This window comes from Cinclus cinclus, chromosome 17, assembly GCF_963662255.1.
Source record: "Cinclus cinclus chromosome 17, bCinCin1.1, whole genome shotgun sequence".
Taxonomy (NCBI): domain Eukaryota; kingdom Metazoa; phylum Chordata; class Aves; order Passeriformes; family Cinclidae; genus Cinclus; species Cinclus cinclus.
The window spans coordinates 6,929,801-6,948,066 of record NC_085062.1 but is presented as its reverse complement, the minus strand read 5'-3'; the positions used below and the strand labels follow the sequence as shown (position 1 = coordinate 6,948,066).

Genomic DNA, 18,266 nt, shown 5'->3' with positions numbered 1-18,266 from the left:
TGGCTTGTCCTAAGGCAAGTGTATAGGACAGACATTGAGCAGAATGCTCCAAGTGCCTCCTTCATACAGCTCTGACACTGCTGGGCCTGTGGGAGGGGAGGACTCAGAAGCATTCTGAAGCTTGCTGGGCACCTGAATCCATGCAGAAACTTGGCTCAGTTAATAGGTGGAGGCTTAGGAAATTTTACCACGTGCATTGTCTGCCTGGGGGAGAGAGCACAGACTGTAGAACAGCAAGCAGAAGTGGGACAGCAGACATGACTAACTTGTTTGACAGATTGTCTGATCAGTGAGGATGTTGCTGAGATGCTGAACTTCTGTCAGAGCTGCATGAAGCATAATCAGGGCACACAACCTATGGAGAAGAGGATTTAAAGGCTTGATAATGAACTGCTGCTTCATCAGGATGCATTCAAGGAACAAGGTGTGGTAGGGAACAAACTGACTGTTGTATAGTGTAAGGTTGGAGGGCAAGAGGAACCCGTCATGACTATCTCTCATTGATGCAATGAGAATAATTTATCAGTTTTTGTCTATTAACTTTTTAAAAGTTTTGAATAAAAGACTTGGTCTGTCTTTCATTCCTGTCTTTCTAGCTGAATGGCTGCATGGACAGCTGTAGCAAGTGTGGCTGGAGCACTGCAGGGACTGCTGGTGCAGGACCTGTTGTGTTCCAAACTGCTCAGGGCCAAACTGCTCTTTCACCAGCCACCTGAAATGTAAACTTGAGGTGGGAGCCAGAGCAGTGAATTGTCATCAGCCACAGAGCTGCCCAAGGGAGAACTGCTGTAGCCTAAGCACAGCCATTTACTGGGCTGGGTCACCACCACGAGGAACAGGAGCAGCAGCCCATCTAAGATGAAAATGCTGTGATTTTTATTTTTGTGTGTGTGTGTGCACATGTACCCTCTCACACATCCCCCTCTACCTCCCTTGTGTCAGTGAACAAGCTCGTGGTGGGCAAGCAGACACCTCAACACCTCTTTGCACAGGTACAGAAAGTAGCAGTTGTTTTGGTGACACTTAAGGTGGGGGTGGAAAGTGTGAAATTTAAGATTATGTCTTTTTTACCATAGTCTGAGTTCTTGTCTCTTCAACACTGTAAGACTTTTCTTTGAAGTCTTTGGTGGTGTAGTCCATTGTCAGTTCACACACACAGAAGCTTTGTCAGTATTGTATGAGCAAGGCCTGGACAAAACAGTGAGCTGCCCTGCCCAGCTCCTTCTCCCCATGTCCCATACTGAACACAGGGTGACACTTTCAGCTATTCATTTGATTTTAATAGAAACTGGGATACTTCTGTATTTTTAACATGACACTTTGCTAATTAAAAAACAACCAACAAAAACACAACTAATTTTTTGCACCTTTAAAAGTGAACTTTTGGCCAAGAAAACACAATTCAAGCACTATCACTCTGATTTAAAGTGTCTCCACAGGCTCAGTGTTGAAGGGCTTTCTTCACAAAATCACAAATTATCAAATTGCTGCATAAATTGCTATTTTTGTCATAGCTGAAGTAACACAGTGTTAGAAAAATGACCTCTTAAGTGCAGTACAATGGGACTAATGCACATTATATAACACAGTTAAAAAATGCTCTCCTGACTGAACCAAAACAGTTACAAAGTGAAAGGCAAGGTGTGGTGGGTGTGTGAGTAGAGGGGGAGGGTGTGGAGGGTGTCTGCTACATGTACACGCTAGTAACATACATTTAAATATTAAAACAATAAAGCAAAGCATAATAAAGGTAAAAAGGACAGAGAACTAGAGTGTTAGTATCAGTCTCCTGGCTCAGGAATAAACTCTTAGCAAAAGGGGACCAGGGTGAAGAACAGCAGCTGCACCCACAGCAACTTACCCCAGCAGTTTGGCTCTAACATGGTATTGGACAACTACATCAGATGATCAGTTTCTCCAGAATGATAAAGATGCAATTTACATTAAATTATTTTAAAAACCCAACCAACCAGCCAAAACAAACAAACAAAAAAAAAAAACCCCAATCTCAAACCTTTTGGATTAAACTGTGGGTAGGTAAGATACTAAAATATTTTGAGACCATGGAGTCTGCTACATAAAATTTTTTTAAACTGTGAAAAAGTCAGTCAATACACCTGGTAACAGAAGGTTATATTTTTTGATTCTGGGGATTTTTAAAACATGTTTCCTAAAGTATGACACCCCCCAGGCCCCTGGTACTTGTCTGGAATATGACTGGATGAGAAGGATTTACGTAAAGTAGCTCTTTCTAATGTCCAGCTCCATGGACATGGAACTGGGTTCAATTTTAACAAAAGAGCAAAGTAAGCTTTTTTTGTTGTTTTTTTTTTGTTTGTTTGTTTGGTTTTTTTGGTTTTTTTTTTAAGGTAATTTCTAAAAGAGGAGTATCTCCCCCTGTGGAGAGCTACCACACCAAATAATCCAACTTAGAGACATTAAAAGACATCCTGTTCAGAAAGCCCAGAGTAATTCTGTATTTTATCTGCCCATAGTAAGTGGATGCCACTTTTTTTAAAAAACTTCTAAAAGAACAAAAAATTTAATTAAAAAAATATATTACAAAAGGCACTACTGAGCTTGCAAAAGCGTTAAGTGCAGTGTTTAGGTTTGTACCAATCGCGGAGCTGTGTAGAACAGTCAGTGCCGTGTGTGCAGCCGGGACTGCAATGGGCCGGCCCGGCCCCTCCTGCCTCCCGCCCGCTGAACTCGGTGCCCTTCCCTTCCAGCCCTGCCAGGTCTCACTGACTGGGGCACCAGCCCGTCCTCATCCATCCCTTCTCACCAGCACAGCCCTGCAGAGCTTCTTCATTTTCTGATCGGATTTATCTTCTAACAATAGATAGGTCTTTCTTTTTTTTTCTTTTTTTTTTAACCTAGAGAGCTGTTTCTGGAAGCCTTTCATGCAACGTTACAAGCACTAGGCTTGATACAGAAAACTCTCTGGAGTTTTGAAAAGCTTCCTTATTCTCAGCATCATGCTGTCAAAACAAGTCATTCTTGCAGAAGGCTGCAGAATAAAATTATTGACTGCTGTAACAAAAACTCATTACCACATCAACACTTGAGACAGAGTAAAAGCTCAGATTTCATAAAAATATTTTGTCCTTAGTCCTCTCTCTTTACAGCTGGGAAATAGCCACCTCCTGAGCCCCTGGCTACCGTGCTAATATATTACAAACTAGACCATTAAGGTAAGGTATCTTGCTGGTAAATTTGCTGAGATTATTGCTGATGTGCTTTTGTGTAATAACTATTCAAATCTGCTAGTGTTAACAGCTTCTCTGGGGAAAAAATAACCACCTAATTTTTAATTTTTCTTAAATCTTCCCACTAGCACTTAAAGGAACCCCAGTAGTTTCTACAGTGCCCTGTTTCTAAAGCACTCAGTAGATCTCAGTGTCTGTGAGAGCCTCAGAAGAAGCAGAGACTCGAGGGTCTCTGTGCCAATCTGTGCACACACACACGGACAGACAGGTGAGGGTGGGTGTGGGAATCAACTGCCCAGAGCAGCTGGCTGGAAACTCTCTGCTTTCTGCACAGGCTTTCACATCCCTATTCCATTCTGCAAAGGTCTCCTTGCATTCCCAGGCATTCTTTAGGCTTTTCCCCCTGCATGCAGGAGAATGTTTCACTTCCTGCCATCAATCTCCTCTCCCGTTCTATTTGCTGATGATGCATTTCCTCCACTGTCCAAGGTCAAGAAAGGCAGTTGAGGGCTGTGTGTTCATTACAATGAGGATAAGTAGTGATAGCAAATACCACCATTGCTAAGGGACAATTCAGCCCACTGTGGTAGTGGCAGCAAGGGTTAATACAGCTACTGGACAACTGCACTGTCACAAACTTCTTGCTTATCACCAGGAATAATCTACCTTGTATATGGCATTAAGACATATATTCCATTTTTTTAAACATACAGTTGTCCTCAATTGAGGAAAAATAAATAGCCAAGTACAAACCTCATGTCACCTTAGTAACATTGTAGTTCTTCCTCCACTCTAACAATGAAAACAGAACTAAGTCCCGGGAAGATGAGGTGTATTTTAGTGGGCAGGAGGCTCTGTGAAGTAGCGCAGGACACAGGCGGGGCTGTAGCGCCCAGGGCTCCCCGGCTCTGCAGGGAACGAGGCAGCGCTGCCGTGTTTTCCTGGACTTCCTGGTATGGGACTGTTTCTTCCTGAACCAGGATACACTGAAGCATTTGGAAGGCCAGCAGGGATGGGTTGGGACTGGAATCTTGCCTTCAATGCTGGACTTGGCCAACTGAAAGAAACCAGAAGTCACCGCACTTTTCAAAGGGAATTGCAATAATGAGAGCAGCGCTTTAATTCAGAATCAGTTTAGATCTCAGAACCAATGCGCCAGCTGAGAAAAATCCTATCTGGTAAGAGACAGGTCTGGAAGAAAAGAAGGAACAGGAAGAGCATGAAATATTCTATACAGATGTGTTGCCCCCATCAGTAAGACATCACTTCTTTCAGAATGGCCACGAAGACACACACCATCCTTCACATGAACAATTTTGGACTGGGGTAATAGAGGGTAAAAATAAAAACAATTAATAAAAAGATGTCTAAAGATAGTAAATTCACCTTAACATGCCTTGGTAAAACTTAAAGTACCACAAGGCAACAAACACAGCATTTCTGCACTGCATCAACAATAGGGATGAATTACAAACCAACAGCGCAACTATCACCGAGTCCAGTGAAGGATCCAAATACCAAATAAGCAAAGTGAGACACTGGACAAGTGGAAAACAGTCATGTCTGATTTGTCTGTGGAAACATGCTCAAGTTAATTAGAACCACAGTGGAATGGAAAGACATGATTGCAGCATCAGGAAGCTCTTTATCAAGACACACCAGTCAAAAAGGCTTTAGTGATTAACTTGAGAAAACAGTTAATTTTGCTGAATATTTAAAATACGGGTTTGGGGGCAACAAGGCCTGACATTCTGCTATTCAAGCTGACCCACTAAAAATGCACTTTAACTCCTGTGACTGAGTTTGCAGCAATACCTTTGCCTGTCAGATGAGGAGTAGGACTGCACTGCGTGTTTCCATTTGTAAATCATTGGGAATTTCTGGGGATCAATCTCTGCCCCTTCTATAGCTGCTAAGACATCACCATCCAGCTTCGAGGGCTGCTCCCTAGAATGAAAACAGAACTAGATGAAAAGAGAACCATCTATTTGTTCAGGCAATAAAACACCCCAATTCCAAACCACTTAGCTTTATATAAGCAAAGAGATTGCCTGTGCAAGTAAGTTTAAAAAGGCAATTCTTACCCAAGAAGGAATAACTTTAAATTGTCGTTTGTGGGTGAAGTCTTCAAAAGAAACTTCTGGGAAGAAAGTTCTTGACGTTGTTGTGCCTCCTTAGTCTGAATTCCAGATTCTCTGGACACTCTATCCTTTTCAAATGATATTTTGTAGTCTGTCCTTAATGTGGTCTCTCCATGTTTTCCTGTAACACTTGGCTCAGAAGAACTTGCCAGTGACACTGCAGAGCAGGTCTTGTCCAGAATTCCCTCATTCTGAGTTTTTTCAGTGATTTTATGAGATACTCCTGCAACCTCTTGTTCTTGGAATGACAGACTTTCAAATTCTGACATCAGATTGGAAATGGGTGACATGAAGCATTCTGACCCATCATGCAGCTGCTTTCTGTCACTGATGATCCTTTCACTGGACACGGGACTGCAAAACCCATTTTTGCTGGCAGCAGCTCCCTTCTCATAGTGCCGAGGGTGAGCTGAGGTCTCGATGATGTTTCCTGCATGCTCCATGGACAGGATATCACACTCAGCATCTCCAATGGCATCAATGCTGGGCTCCTTGGACACCAGAATGGGGCTGATATTTCGTGCTGCATTTTGTCTGTTTTTAATTTCTTCTAAACTCATGTCATCATCATCCTCATCCAAAAATGCTCCAACAGAAATAGAATTGCAGAACTTTTTACTTTTGCCTGTAAACAATATTAACAAGAGCAACAAGTAAGACTTCAAATAGAATGTCGAGGACGTAAGCTAGGAACAAATACACAATCTTTATGCCTTATTCTATTTCCTAAAGACCTCTCTGGTTTTACGTAACAGCATGAACTAACCTGACTAAAGCTACAAATGCAAAACGCACACGAGGCAAGCAGTGGTATAAAAGTGACAAAGTGGTGTAAAAGCTTTCCTCGGTTTCGCTTCTTGTGTCTTTTTACACTCACAGTTCTAAGGAATTATTCTTTAATTTTTAAAATGTTATTTATTCCGTATCTGTGGATTACGAAATTCTATACTTTAAAATGAATGCCCAAATGCTCTGAGTGAAAACATAATGAAGATAGAGGTTTCCTTACAGGGATTTCATTTGGGGGCTACACTCAAATGAAGCACTTCACATGAAAGATAAAAGACTGTACTTCTACATTCAGTGTTATTGGCTCCCTTTTTGATGCTGTAATCAGACTGTTTGGATAACAGATTAATAACAGCAACCACAACAGGTGAACACTGCTTCCCCTGGGCACCGAGCTTTTTCTGTCCCTCTCGTTCCCCAGGTACAACCCGTTGTTTGCAACATTTGCCCTTTTCTTACCAGAGGGATGTGGAGTTTTATATCTATTGCAGGTTTCATTTTCCCCTGTTTCTGGCTGAGCCTTTTCGCTCATTTCACAATGACTCAGGTACTCTTCTAATTTTCGCAGCCCCTCCTGGGAAGACAGATCAACAAAACAGCCCAGAAATTCCCAGTATTCAACCCACGGGAACCCCAGTTCATGAGCTAACTCCCTGCAATAAACAAAATAAAACGAATCATTTGTGAAGACATAAATATTAGTTTGACAACAACTTTTCTGATCACTTTTTAACAACTACGAACAAGAGCGCAAACATGCAACCAGGCAACACAATCCCACAACAATCAACAGTCTGCAAAAGCACAGACACATCCTTAGCAATCCAAGTAGCACCTCATTTGTTCTAGAGCATTTTTCACATTTCGTCTACTATTTGTACCGTTACCATCATTAACACTGCTATCTTTAAGCTGACTGGATCTAGACATCAGATAGAGAGAAATCCCCACTGATCCTGCATTCACCAGCTTTTTCTATTTGGGAATGGGAGAGGGAGGAGGAAGTGAGGGATTATTTTAAAGAATGAAATGCAGTCAGCTTTCAACAAAGTGTTTTTTTCCACAGGTTGCTGATAGAAGGTATTTTAACTGCAAGGACACACCACACACACACAGCTTTTATAAAGCAGCACATTTGTATTAGGATCTTTTCACTCTGCTCCCTTTAACAATCCCTCTCCTTCACAGAACAAAGAGGCTATGCATAATTTTAGATCTGACAAATGAGGCAAAGAAATGCCCGTGAAAAGCATTCCATACATACCATCAATAACAACCACAATACCTTTATTGCCAAAGCTAAGAAAGCCAGGCCTCACATTTTAACTATCTTGTTTATACAAAAATACAGTAAAAATACAACTGCAAAATACTTCGTTATATATTTCTGCAGTAGCTTTTGCCCCAAGATATTTTGCAGTAAGTAATACTTGTACTCTCAGCACAGTCTTTTGCTTTCACATGCTCTATTAGTAAGTTTTTATATTGACAGTCTTTTAGATACCTTCCAACTCTTTCAACACCTCTCTCCAGATCAGATTTCCTGACATTGTGGAAGAAGCCAGCTCTCTCTCGAGGTGGAGTCTTCCACAGCCTGCGAAATTCTTCAGCCTTTAAAAAACAGAAATAAATTCAAAAACTACCTCCCACAGTGTGAACTAACTCAGTGCTGGCTACACGTTTACCTACAGGTCTAGGATATGTTCAGCTGCTTGCTGTCCACAAGTGCTGCTCAACTCCAGCTGTGAAGGATCTCACACTGGATCTAAAGTTACTCCTTTCACTACTGGTGGTTACTTTGATCTCTTGACTGCTCATGAAAGAGAAGGACCATAATGTACAAATATCTGAAAATCAACTGCACAGACATCACATCTGCCTGGTTTTAATGTGAGTGCAACAGGAAACAGAAGTTTCTTGTGATTTTGTCATTAATTTCATTTAACTACAAATGCTTCCTGGTCATTGTTTGCTAGGATGCAAAGGGGTATTTTTATATGCACAGACTTGCTACAATTATTAGAATAAATTCTTGCTGTCTATTTTTAAGTTGGAATGCCTCAAGGGAAATTTTTTGCAAAATCCTACACTTCCTGACTTTATATGACAAAGACTGCAATGATGACTTAGAATTACATTCAGACATTAAAAATACCTGTCAGCGATTCAAATTATGGACTGTTTACACCCTAGATATTTTTCAGAGTATAAATGATATTTAAAGTTCTGTCAGTTGAACAGAAAATTGATCAAGAACATTTAGGAGAAAAAGCATTAAGCATTTTGGTAGATCTCTTAAAGTCTTAAAGAATGCAACCATCAGATGACACAAACCATCCCACTGTATTTATTCGCTGTTTCTAAAGCTGTTGTACTTGCAGCAGGTTCACATTAAATGAAGGAGTCAAATAAACACCTGTAAGTTTGGAATATATTTAACAGGTATCTAAGTATTTCTTTTCCACTATACAGTCCATACATTTCCAAAACCATCCCAACTGCTACTACTTGGTTGTCAGTTCTTCCATCTAAAAAAATACATTAATGGTAATTGAACAAGCAGAGGTTAAACTGCTTCTAGCATCCAGTGGCAACTTCTAGAAATCAGGTAAAGATACAGTTAAGGTTTTAAAAACTGATTCATAGCTGCCTTGAAAGGCTTTGCTTCAGGTTAGAAAGTTACAGCAATTATCTGTAAGAAATGAAAGGTTTGCCAAAGCTGCTCTTTTAATAGATTCCGAGAGGAAGAAGAAAACAATTTTTGACTGAACTTCTACTCTTCTGATTTACATTTCTGTTTTCAGCAACAAAAAAATATTTACAAGTTTCTGCGCTTCTCCATGGAGGACGATCCATCTCCTGAGCAAAGAGAACCACAATCTGTACCAGGAGCAAGCTCCACACAGGGAACCATGTGGGGATCTCTATTCATAAAAAGGAGAAGCACAGGCATTGTAGCCACAGGAAGTTCTCTCCTTACCTTCGAGGGGCTCATGGGGCCTGCGAAAGCTCTGATGGACAGCACTGGGTCTTTGGGGCTGCCAGGGTATTTAGGCCAAGTTCTCTGGGAGCCATCGTCCGTCTGGTCGGGCGACCACGGTGCCCCAATGACCGGAGCTGAGGAATTGTCTTCTGCCCTCAGGAGTGGGACGTAATAGCGACCTGAAATCAATCACACAGAGCTCTCTCATTCAGTTTATGTTACAGCAGCCTGCTGCTTCTTCCTGGACTGTCAATGCACCCGTACTGAACCGTCTCACTTCACGAGTACAACTACTTGTAATTCAGACTCACTGCTTCAGTGGTTACAGATCATTTTAGTGTAGGTTCCCTTCTCTTTCAAACACAAAAACACCTGCAATGATCCACAGAGCCCCTCCCTCAGGGTCTTTAACAGATTTCACAACCTCCTTTTGCACATGCCTAAAGACACACATGACAAAACAGAGGAAGTTCTATGTCAAGGAAATTATAAAATTACAGCACTCCCCAGCAGGACAGATTGCCCTGCAAAAGATTTTTGTTTCTCTTAGATTGAACACACTGCTCCAGGCTTACTGAGTCAGGGCCTTGCCTCTGTTACAGAGCTATGAGAGCAAACCTGTGACCTGTGATCCATACATCAGACTGCCACTTAAAAGACAAAGAGTTCTCTGTCCCTGCTCAATCTTAGAGTTTCCCTTTGGTTTTCGGAGCACTGTAAAGCAGCATCGTTTATGAACTGAAATGCTACAGAAAGCAAACAGAAGACAGCAAAGAGCAATACACGCCTGATATAGCACAAAACTCTGCATACAGACCTTTCAAGTACTCTCTTATCTTTTCTTTCAATTCAGCAGATTTGTTCTTGCTTCTTTCACAAACTACCTGTTAATATAATTTCAGCTGTTAAGGCAGCATAATAACCTCATTTTCAAATCAGCTGCAATGTGTGTTCTTCCTGAACAACCACATTATTGGCCCCTACCCATCTCACCCCATACTTTTAATTCGTAGTAGACCAACTAAAATGCATCCAACTGCATAAATTCTAGAACTTTTCCACAGACACAATCAGCATAATGTATTTTTAATGTTACACAGAATTTACTCTTTAATCACGACACTAGCACCTTGCTATAAGCCTTCTGTCTGTGGTAGTCAGTAATGATTGATATGAAAAATGCTGATCAGGGTAACATTTCTGGGTTTGCTGTGGACATGGAGAGACTTACTTCTGCTGGAGTTTGATCATATTTGTTTCTTGGATTTTTTACAATGGCTGGGTGTGAGGTAAGCACATTAACCACATCCAAATTCCCAAACTTGCAGGCAAAATGCAATGGAGTATCAAACCACTGCAGTGGGAAAAAGGGAAAAATTCACATGCACTTAGAAAGATGATAAAGTCAATACCACATATTCAATTTTGAGACTGAGGAAAGTAGATACATGTCATGACTAATTATCTCAGCTCTTAACAAATCTTTTCCCACCATCGTACAGAACAATGACTACCAAAACACAGAGAACTCATGGACAGCTCCCCTTCTTTCTCTTTCAGTCTCCCTTGCATATCCTTAACCCCTTCCAGTTGCTTCCATATTATTATTATTATTATTATTATTAATAATAATGTACCCCCTCCAAATCTTACCATTTTATCTGGAGTGTTCAGGTAAAGGTCAACAATATATTGGATGCGTTTCTTCAACATGACATTGTTATCATCTGGGTACATCAGCCGCATAAATTCTGGATTTTCCAGAGTGTCCAGCAATAACTGGCAGATAGCAGGCTGATTTTCCTTGGCAGCAACATGCATGACATTGTACCTACATCCTTCCTGGAAAAAAAGACCAATATTGGAATGAACCTCAATCTTAACAGTTTTCTTACACCCAGAGATGTAACTGATTTAACTGTGAAAATACACAAGTTCCTACACCGAGTCTTACATGGATATTTTTGTAAAGGCTTATCTTCACATCCATATTATTCTTACAATTAATGAAATTATTCTTATATTCAGTGCCTTTATTTAAGGAAAGAATGTGGCAAAAAAGGTATATTAAAATATTAAACAATAACGTGAGGAAGTTCATTTTAGATAAAGAGCAGGAAAATATGCATAGATATAAAGAATTCAGCCCATTTGCTCTAGTATATAAAAATTTCAGCAACTTCGCAAAGCTGGTCTGATAAAAGTTGAAGTAAGATTGTCAGTGTCTGCTAAATGGCACCTTATACATGGCTTTGGAATTTAACAGGGATGTTTAAATAAGCAACGCTGTAGGAACACCTAATTACAGCCTAGGCCCTACTCTGGTGCTTAAATTGAGGCTATTTTAAAACAAGGCTGCAATTATTTGGAGGAGACCAAAGAGTAAGAAGACAAGACTGTTCTTGTACTACTGAATACAACTATTCCTCCCCTGAAGAACTGCACACTCAGTTCCTTTAGCTCTGCTGGAGCAAAGGGAGCTCTCAGGGTGACTTAGAGAGAAGTGCCCCAGCTGCTGTCAATGAACAGAGAAACCCTGCACTGGATGGAACAAGGTGTCTTGAAGGAGAAGCAGGGAACATCATTCCTTCCACTTCTACTTTCACCACTAAACCAGAATCTACTCACTAAAAGCTACATCACTAAAGCAGAACCTGGATTTCCCCACTCTGTTGCTGATTTTTTACCTGTACAATTGTTGGGTTGTCTCCTGACCCGATCAGGTAACGAGGGTTACTCCAAATAAGGTCTGAAAACGTTGCTGTGTCTCCTTTCTCAACAGCTTTCCGAAGCTTTGCTGTGAGATCTTGAGTCCGTGGACTTTTGTAGCTGTTGGCTCTCTCCTTATTCACAGTCTCGCTCTCAGGGGAGCATAAACCATCTACCAAAACACAGATCACTCCTTTCTAGGTACATTCTTTCCAGTGATCACCATTTGCACACCCAGGCCATGAAAATTATGCTTTAATGTAAACCATGTATTAATTTGGCATCTTTAATATACAGGAGTAAGGAAACTGAACTCAGTAACAAGACATTTAAATACAATAGTAGTAAGTAATAGGGAGGGAGAGGAAAATGATTAATCATCTTGTAAAGCTGTTTCAGACTTTAATAGAGGACTGGTAAACTTCGTAATTATCCCATCCAAACTTAAAAGCAAAATTCGGCAAGAAACAACAATTTTCTGAATATTAAAACTGCTTCTGCAGTTCTGTGACTCCTGAATCCTTCTAATCTAGCAAATGGGGACACTGTGAAATATGATCAGTGCTTACCACTTTATTTTTGAATTACAAATTTACTTAAGAATTGAGTACAGTTTTAATATACTGTGTAATTTTATCAGCGTTTTACTAAACCTGAAAACCCTGAAATCCATAAGTAAAATCCTATAAATATGACTGTGGATTACTAAGCCAGGTATCCATGCAGACTATCACCTACATTTCAGCTTCAGAAGAGTAGCAATGGTATTTTACATTTAAAGCTTTTTCCACACTTTAAACATTTTTACACTTAAAAGTTCTTTTAAACTTCAATCTATTCAGTGCTTCATCCTTTGATTTTTTCTGTTATTAGTATATTGGAAAGGCAGTTGCTTCTCTCACAAAAAGCCCCAAAAAACAACGCTGTCTATTGCATTTACTGTACAGACATGAAGTCAGTTCCCCACTTACCTCTGTTAAATGATCCCATTTTCACTGGAGACAAACATAAAGATTTGCCTGGAGATGGGAAATAATCACAAATTCCTTTAGCAAATTTCTCAGCATCCTCTCTGTTTGTAAAAGCTTTAAAACGGGAACCCTTAATCATCTTAACAGCCTGGAGAGCCTCCTTCCTATCTTCATAAACGTGTATTCTCTCTGCAACAAAGAACCACCAAAGTCACATTGTTTCAATGATCTCAGATTCCAATTCCTAGAAAAACATTACAGAATTCTTAGACTATAATTCCAGCTCTGGTCTCAGACTGTTTCTCTTCCAAACATGGTATAAAGATCAAAAGTCCTCTTAAATCCTGTCTCTTGGAAACTGAGTAGGAGCCTCCCACACACTCCAGGTAATGTCAGGTGATCCCTTTACAGAGCTCAGCCATTCCCATCAATCAACACCCCTGCTCATGGATGGGCCACCTTCAACAAAGCATTTCACTTCTAGATGGAAAAGCAAACTCAGAGCTTATTCACCCTGCATTACTCTGGACACTGTCTTGTTCAGAAAGACCAACTTTGTAACTGATCCACTGTCACAACTTTAAGATCTCTACAGAGAATCTTAGATAATAAACAAATCCTTCTTCTTCTATATCTATATATTTTAATGATGCTGTTCAAATAAGGATATCTTAATGTACTTTTTCTTCGTGAGAATTCTTACTACAGTCTCCTGTGCATTACTCTACTCCTGCCAGGAACAGAAAGGAAGATGTGAAAACTTTTAGAAGAGATCATTTAAGCTTTAACTGATGACAGTATAAATTATTTTGATTGTTTATTTACAGGTTATTTTTTTATTCTTGAGAGAAAGATTAAGGGCACAGGATAGGTCCAAAAATAGCAATTAAAATATCATTTTCTTACTCTGAGCTACACAGGATAGAGGATCCTCATGTGTAGGAACTGCAAAAGCAAGCACCTGGGATGTCTTATAACTGTGTTTCTTTGGCTCAGAAGATCAAATACTATTTACAGGAACAAAAAAGTAATTCAAGCAATGCTTATAATACTAATGCAATGGTGTTCAGAACACCTGCTACATAAAAGAGCTGTACTCAGACATGACTAAAATGCTTATCACTGGAAATAAGGGAAGTATTTACCATTCCTTGCCAGTATGTCATCATAAACTGGGCAAACACCATAGAATAGTGGAGGATCTCTGGACGGTGTCTGAGCAGTGATCTGTGAATCAGCACCACAGGCAGGAGCTGAACAGTTCACGTGTGTCACAGCATCTTCTTCTGGAGGGTTCAGACCCACACAGTACCCAAAGTCTGCCTCCTCAGCAGCACTTCCATGGCTGTTGTGATTCACCGGAACATTTCCAGCAGCCTCCTCTGACAGAGCAGCCCCTTCCTCCTCCAATGCTCCTTGCTGTTCCAACAGTGCCTGAGCCAATTTTTTTTCAAAAATAAACCTCGTAGTTGCAGTAATGGGCCCACATTTCAGTCCTGCTCTCACAATCTCTTCTCTAAGGTCATCGTGGCTGAGCTTCTTTAATCGGGACAATATTGTATCCATTGTTATCTCACCTACAGGAAAGGCAAAAAAAGAGAGAGAAACTGTAAAAACCACAACTTTTCTTCTACTACTTAAATGGTATATTAGAGCCAAGGAAAAAAGCATCTCTTAGCAATTTCTTGGGATTCTGAAGAGATCCTTGCAGTGCAGAGAAGACAACATATTTTTCAATTTAATGTTTTGAAGCTATCAGACCGATACCAAGTTTATTTCCTCTTCTCTCGACCTCTTAAAAGAATATTTACAGCTTACATACTATTCTTGGTAGTCCTTTTGCAATTTCTTCTGGAGTGAAAATTCAATCTAGAGCATTTATTCATTGAAATTTATGAGGGGTTGAGAAATATTTGATTCCTGACAAAAAAGGTACAATCTATTTGTGCAATGCAATACAAGGACATGAGCACCAGTCAGCCCCAAGGAAAGGGGCTGCACCTCCAGCTAAAGGCACAGAACTATTTCTAGTATTTCCTTAGGACCTTCTGGCTGACAGAAGTCTAAGGCATAAGCACAAGGCAGCAACCAGGGCAGACTTTCTCTGGCTGTGATGCAAGGCTGGAAATATGTACACAACATGCTGTTTCCCAGGCCCGTTTTGAAAGCAAACAGCCAGAACACAAAAACAACTGATCTTTTCAGATCTCCTTCTCCAACAAAAAAACAGAATCTGGGAGAATTTCTCCATTTCCAAAAGAACATCCTTCTCTCCGCTATGATACAATTCCTCCAGTCCCTGTAATCCACACCAACAGCTTCCACACTGCTCAGTGAGAAGATACTAAAACCAAGCTGATGTCAACACAAACTCCTTGCTCTGAAAAACACAGCTGAAAAATACAGCATTTGGGCAGCTCAAGAATGTAAGCTTTCACATTATTTCATCAGGTACTGCAACCATGTACCTGCTGCACACAGGCTGTGACTCTCCTGACACACACTGTTCAGGAAGGGAAGATCCAGACAGAAATGATACAGCTGTGCTATTCCCTCAGCTTGCCTTCACTCCTGCCTCACACTGCCCCTTCCTCCACTGCTGAGCCATTTCATGAGGCTTGTACTGCTTTGGACAGTATGGCTGTTTTAATAGTTTATTTTCAGTTTTAGGTTTCATCCTCAGTTAACAAAACTAAAGACTACTTTTCATATATTAAAAAACTCCAAATGCACACAGTAAGTTTTTGCAGCTTTCAGCAGCAGTCAATACAGCATCACGTTAAGTTTCACTGCAATCTGAAGCAGAACAAACACATTCCTAGTATGAGGAAATACTACGAAAAAGTACTTAAAGCCAAACTTAAATAGTCCTTCAACTATTACAAGTCAACAGTGATGTGAGTTTGAGGGTTATTCCCTCAGAGGGACATTCCCGTTAAGAATTGTGTCTTTTTTATGAACATCTTATTTTAAATGTCTGCGTTTAGAGAACAACATAACCTCAGACCCTGAAGATTTCACAACTATTAACTGGAACCTCGCTGAAACAATGGGAAACCAGAGTATTTCCAAGTTAAAAAAAAAAAAAACCAACAAAAAAAAACCACCAAAGAGCAGCACAGCCACAGCTGATGCTGATGAACCACTTCCCCAAAGAATTGTAGTTCCCTTGTGATTCCTGAGCCTCCAAGCAACCTCGCTGTTTCGATTATCTGACTTACCCACAAGTCTACAATGACAGATGTGAAAGATCCTCTCACTTGTTTTCAATTCTTAATCCTCTGTTTTTTTAAATAAAATTTGATACCCGTATGTTTTAATGAAGGGATGTGCCCCTAAGGTCAATTAAAATATCCAAACTTGCTATTCTAAGGATTTTCCTTTAGAGGCTACGTAACTGTAAAATCACAGGAAAAATGAAAACTCAGGGGTGAGAAAGTTCATTGCAAAAACAGCTCAATGAAAACACTCTGAGTATTCAACATAATGCCTTAAAGAATTAACTGAGAAATGCTCCTATTTTTAGGGTTCAGAGCTAGCACAATCATTCTGCAGAAGAGCAGACTTCTACACATATATAATTCATGTATAGAGGGTAGACAGGAACATGTAAAAATCCCTCCTGTCTTGTGGTTAAGCAAAAAAATGCTGTGACAAGAGTAATTTCTTATGTTTTGATAGAACCTGGTACTTAAAACTTAGTCCTCTGAATTTTGTCTGTTTAAAGAAACAAAAAAAAAAGGTTTTTTATTTTCTGTGTCTATTACAACTCTAGCACAACTGAATCAAAATGAGATGACAAAGCAGACCAGCAGTGTCAGGTTTAAGACCTGCTGTTAGTGGGTGTTTGGTGTGGAAATGGGGAAAACATTGTTGGAATGACAACACAGAACTCTCACAAAATCGCTCTGCGTTCTGACAGTAAGATTTCAGCTAACTTAGATATGCATTACTGGTTTTTAATTTCATTATCTATTTTAATCTGTCCAAAACGTGTGACTTACAAACCTGAGAAACAGCAACGGCTGGTTTTCAGACAATCCTTTGACCGTTTGTTACACGCAGGTACAAAATGAGATTATTTGAACTGTAAAATGTATTATATAACTACAAATGATCCAGAGCACAGCCAGCATTGAGGTTGCTGCCTTTTCTAGTTCAGCATATAAGGCCTTGCCATTTACCTCTGCAAATATGAGTAACTGCTTTAACAATAACGACATGTTCGAGGGTTCTTCCAATCAATCAGAACCTGGAAGAATGGGCAAGAATTGTATTTTCCCTTGTCTCACTGGATCAGTATGAAACAGCAGAATCCCCCAAAAAATATTAAGACCAGACCCATGACAGAATAAACGACCGACTTCTAAGGATGGCAGTATTATTTTACTCTACTACTCTCGTTAAATACTGCAGTACTTGAGTAATGTAAGAAAACTGCTCTCTTTGGTTGGGTTTTTTTTTTTTTTTTTTTGTCCCGAGGCAAGAATGGAGAGTCACGTCCTGTCTTTGGCTGTAGTCGGCTGACAGGATCTGCATATGTTACAGTAATCGCGGCTTCGCGATGGGGTGATTTGTCCGTACCGCCCGCAAGCAAACGAGCCACCAGTTATAAACTACGTGGCCGAAAGGGAACGGCTAAACGAACCTGAAATAAGCCACGAGAAAAGAAGAAAGGGAAGGAAAAAGGGACAACTTCTCAGGGAGGAGAAACGCACACCTATGTCTAGACCCGGACGGGGCGGGCAGGGGATGCGGGAGCAGCAGCAGGGCCGGGGAGCGGGCCCGGGGTGGGGCGGGCGGAGCCGACTCTGCCGCCGAGCCGGAGACGGCGGGGCCCGGCCTTGACAAAGCGGGAAGGGGAACGGGGCGGCGCGGCCGGGCCCGCCGGGGCCTGCGGGCGCCGGGAAAGGCCGCGCGGCCTCCCCGAGCGGTGCCCGGTGCCCGCTCCCGGCCCCGCCGCGGGGCGAGGGCCAGCGCCTCCCCCCCCCCCCCCGGCCTCCCCCGAGTCTCTCACCTGGGCGGCTCCCGCTGCAGCGCTGGCTCCCCGGGGCGAGCGGCGCCGGGCCGGAGCGGGGAGCCGGGGACGCCACGGGGGTCGGGGAAGAGATGGCGGCCGCCGCCCGACGGCCGCCCGGCCTCCTGTCCCGCAGCCGCAGCAGCCAGCCCACGGCGCCGATGACGGCGCAGGCGGCCAGGAGCTCCCAGCACGGCCATCGGCCCCAGCCGGCTCCCCACAGCGAATCCCAGCCCCCGGCGGCCCCGACCCACCGCTCCATGCCCGGCCCGCGGCCCGCCCGCCGCACGCCGGCTGTGCCCGCACGCCCCCGGGGACGGTACCTCCGCGGCCTCGCGGCTTCCACCTCCTCCGCCCCGCGCCCGCCCCGCGCCCGCCCCCCGCAGACGCGGCGGCGGCTCCGCCCGGCGCTGACGGGGCTCCGCCGCCTCCCGGGGCCTCACCGTG

At 42.0% G+C, this 18,266-nt stretch overlaps 1 protein-coding gene across 1 annotated transcript; it reads right to left on the bottom strand.

Annotated features, from left to right (window-relative positions):
- Nucleotides 1-1,277: 1,277 nt before the first annotated feature.
- ANKLE2 (ankyrin repeat and LEM domain containing 2) lies at nucleotides 1,278-18,096 on the bottom strand. The gene is made up of 13 exons (XM_062504517.1): nucleotides 17,820-18,096; nucleotides 13,948-14,379; nucleotides 12,803-12,991; nucleotides 11,810-12,003; nucleotides 10,776-10,964; nucleotides 10,354-10,476; nucleotides 9,940-10,006; nucleotides 9,120-9,301; nucleotides 7,644-7,750; nucleotides 6,599-6,792; nucleotides 5,294-5,975; nucleotides 5,025-5,156; nucleotides 1,278-4,266 (listed from the first exon to the last, which is right to left on the bottom strand). Exons 1-13 carry the CDS (start codon nucleotides 18,079-18,081, stop codon nucleotides 4,047-4,049), a joined length of 2,973 nt encoding a protein of 990 aa, XP_062360501.1. The 5' UTR covers nucleotides 18,082-18,096; the 3' UTR covers nucleotides 1,278-4,046.
- Between the last annotated feature and the right edge of the window lie 170 nt (nucleotides 18,097-18,266).

Excerpts from the sequence above, each read along its gene's own strand:
- ANKLE2 (XM_062504517.1), bottom strand. The coding sequence starts at position 18,081 with ATGGAGCGGTGGGTCGGGGCCGCCGGGGGCTGGGATTCGCTGTGGGGA. Across the intron at positions 6,793-7,643 it reads GGTGTTGAAAGAGTTGGAAG|GGAGTTAGCTCATGAACTGG; the intron begins GTATCTAAAAGA and ends TGTTTATTGCAG. Across the intron at positions 5,157-5,293 it reads TTAAAGTTATTCCTTCTTGG|GGAGCAGCCCTCGAAGCTGG; the intron begins GTAAGAATTGCC and ends TTTTCATTCTAG.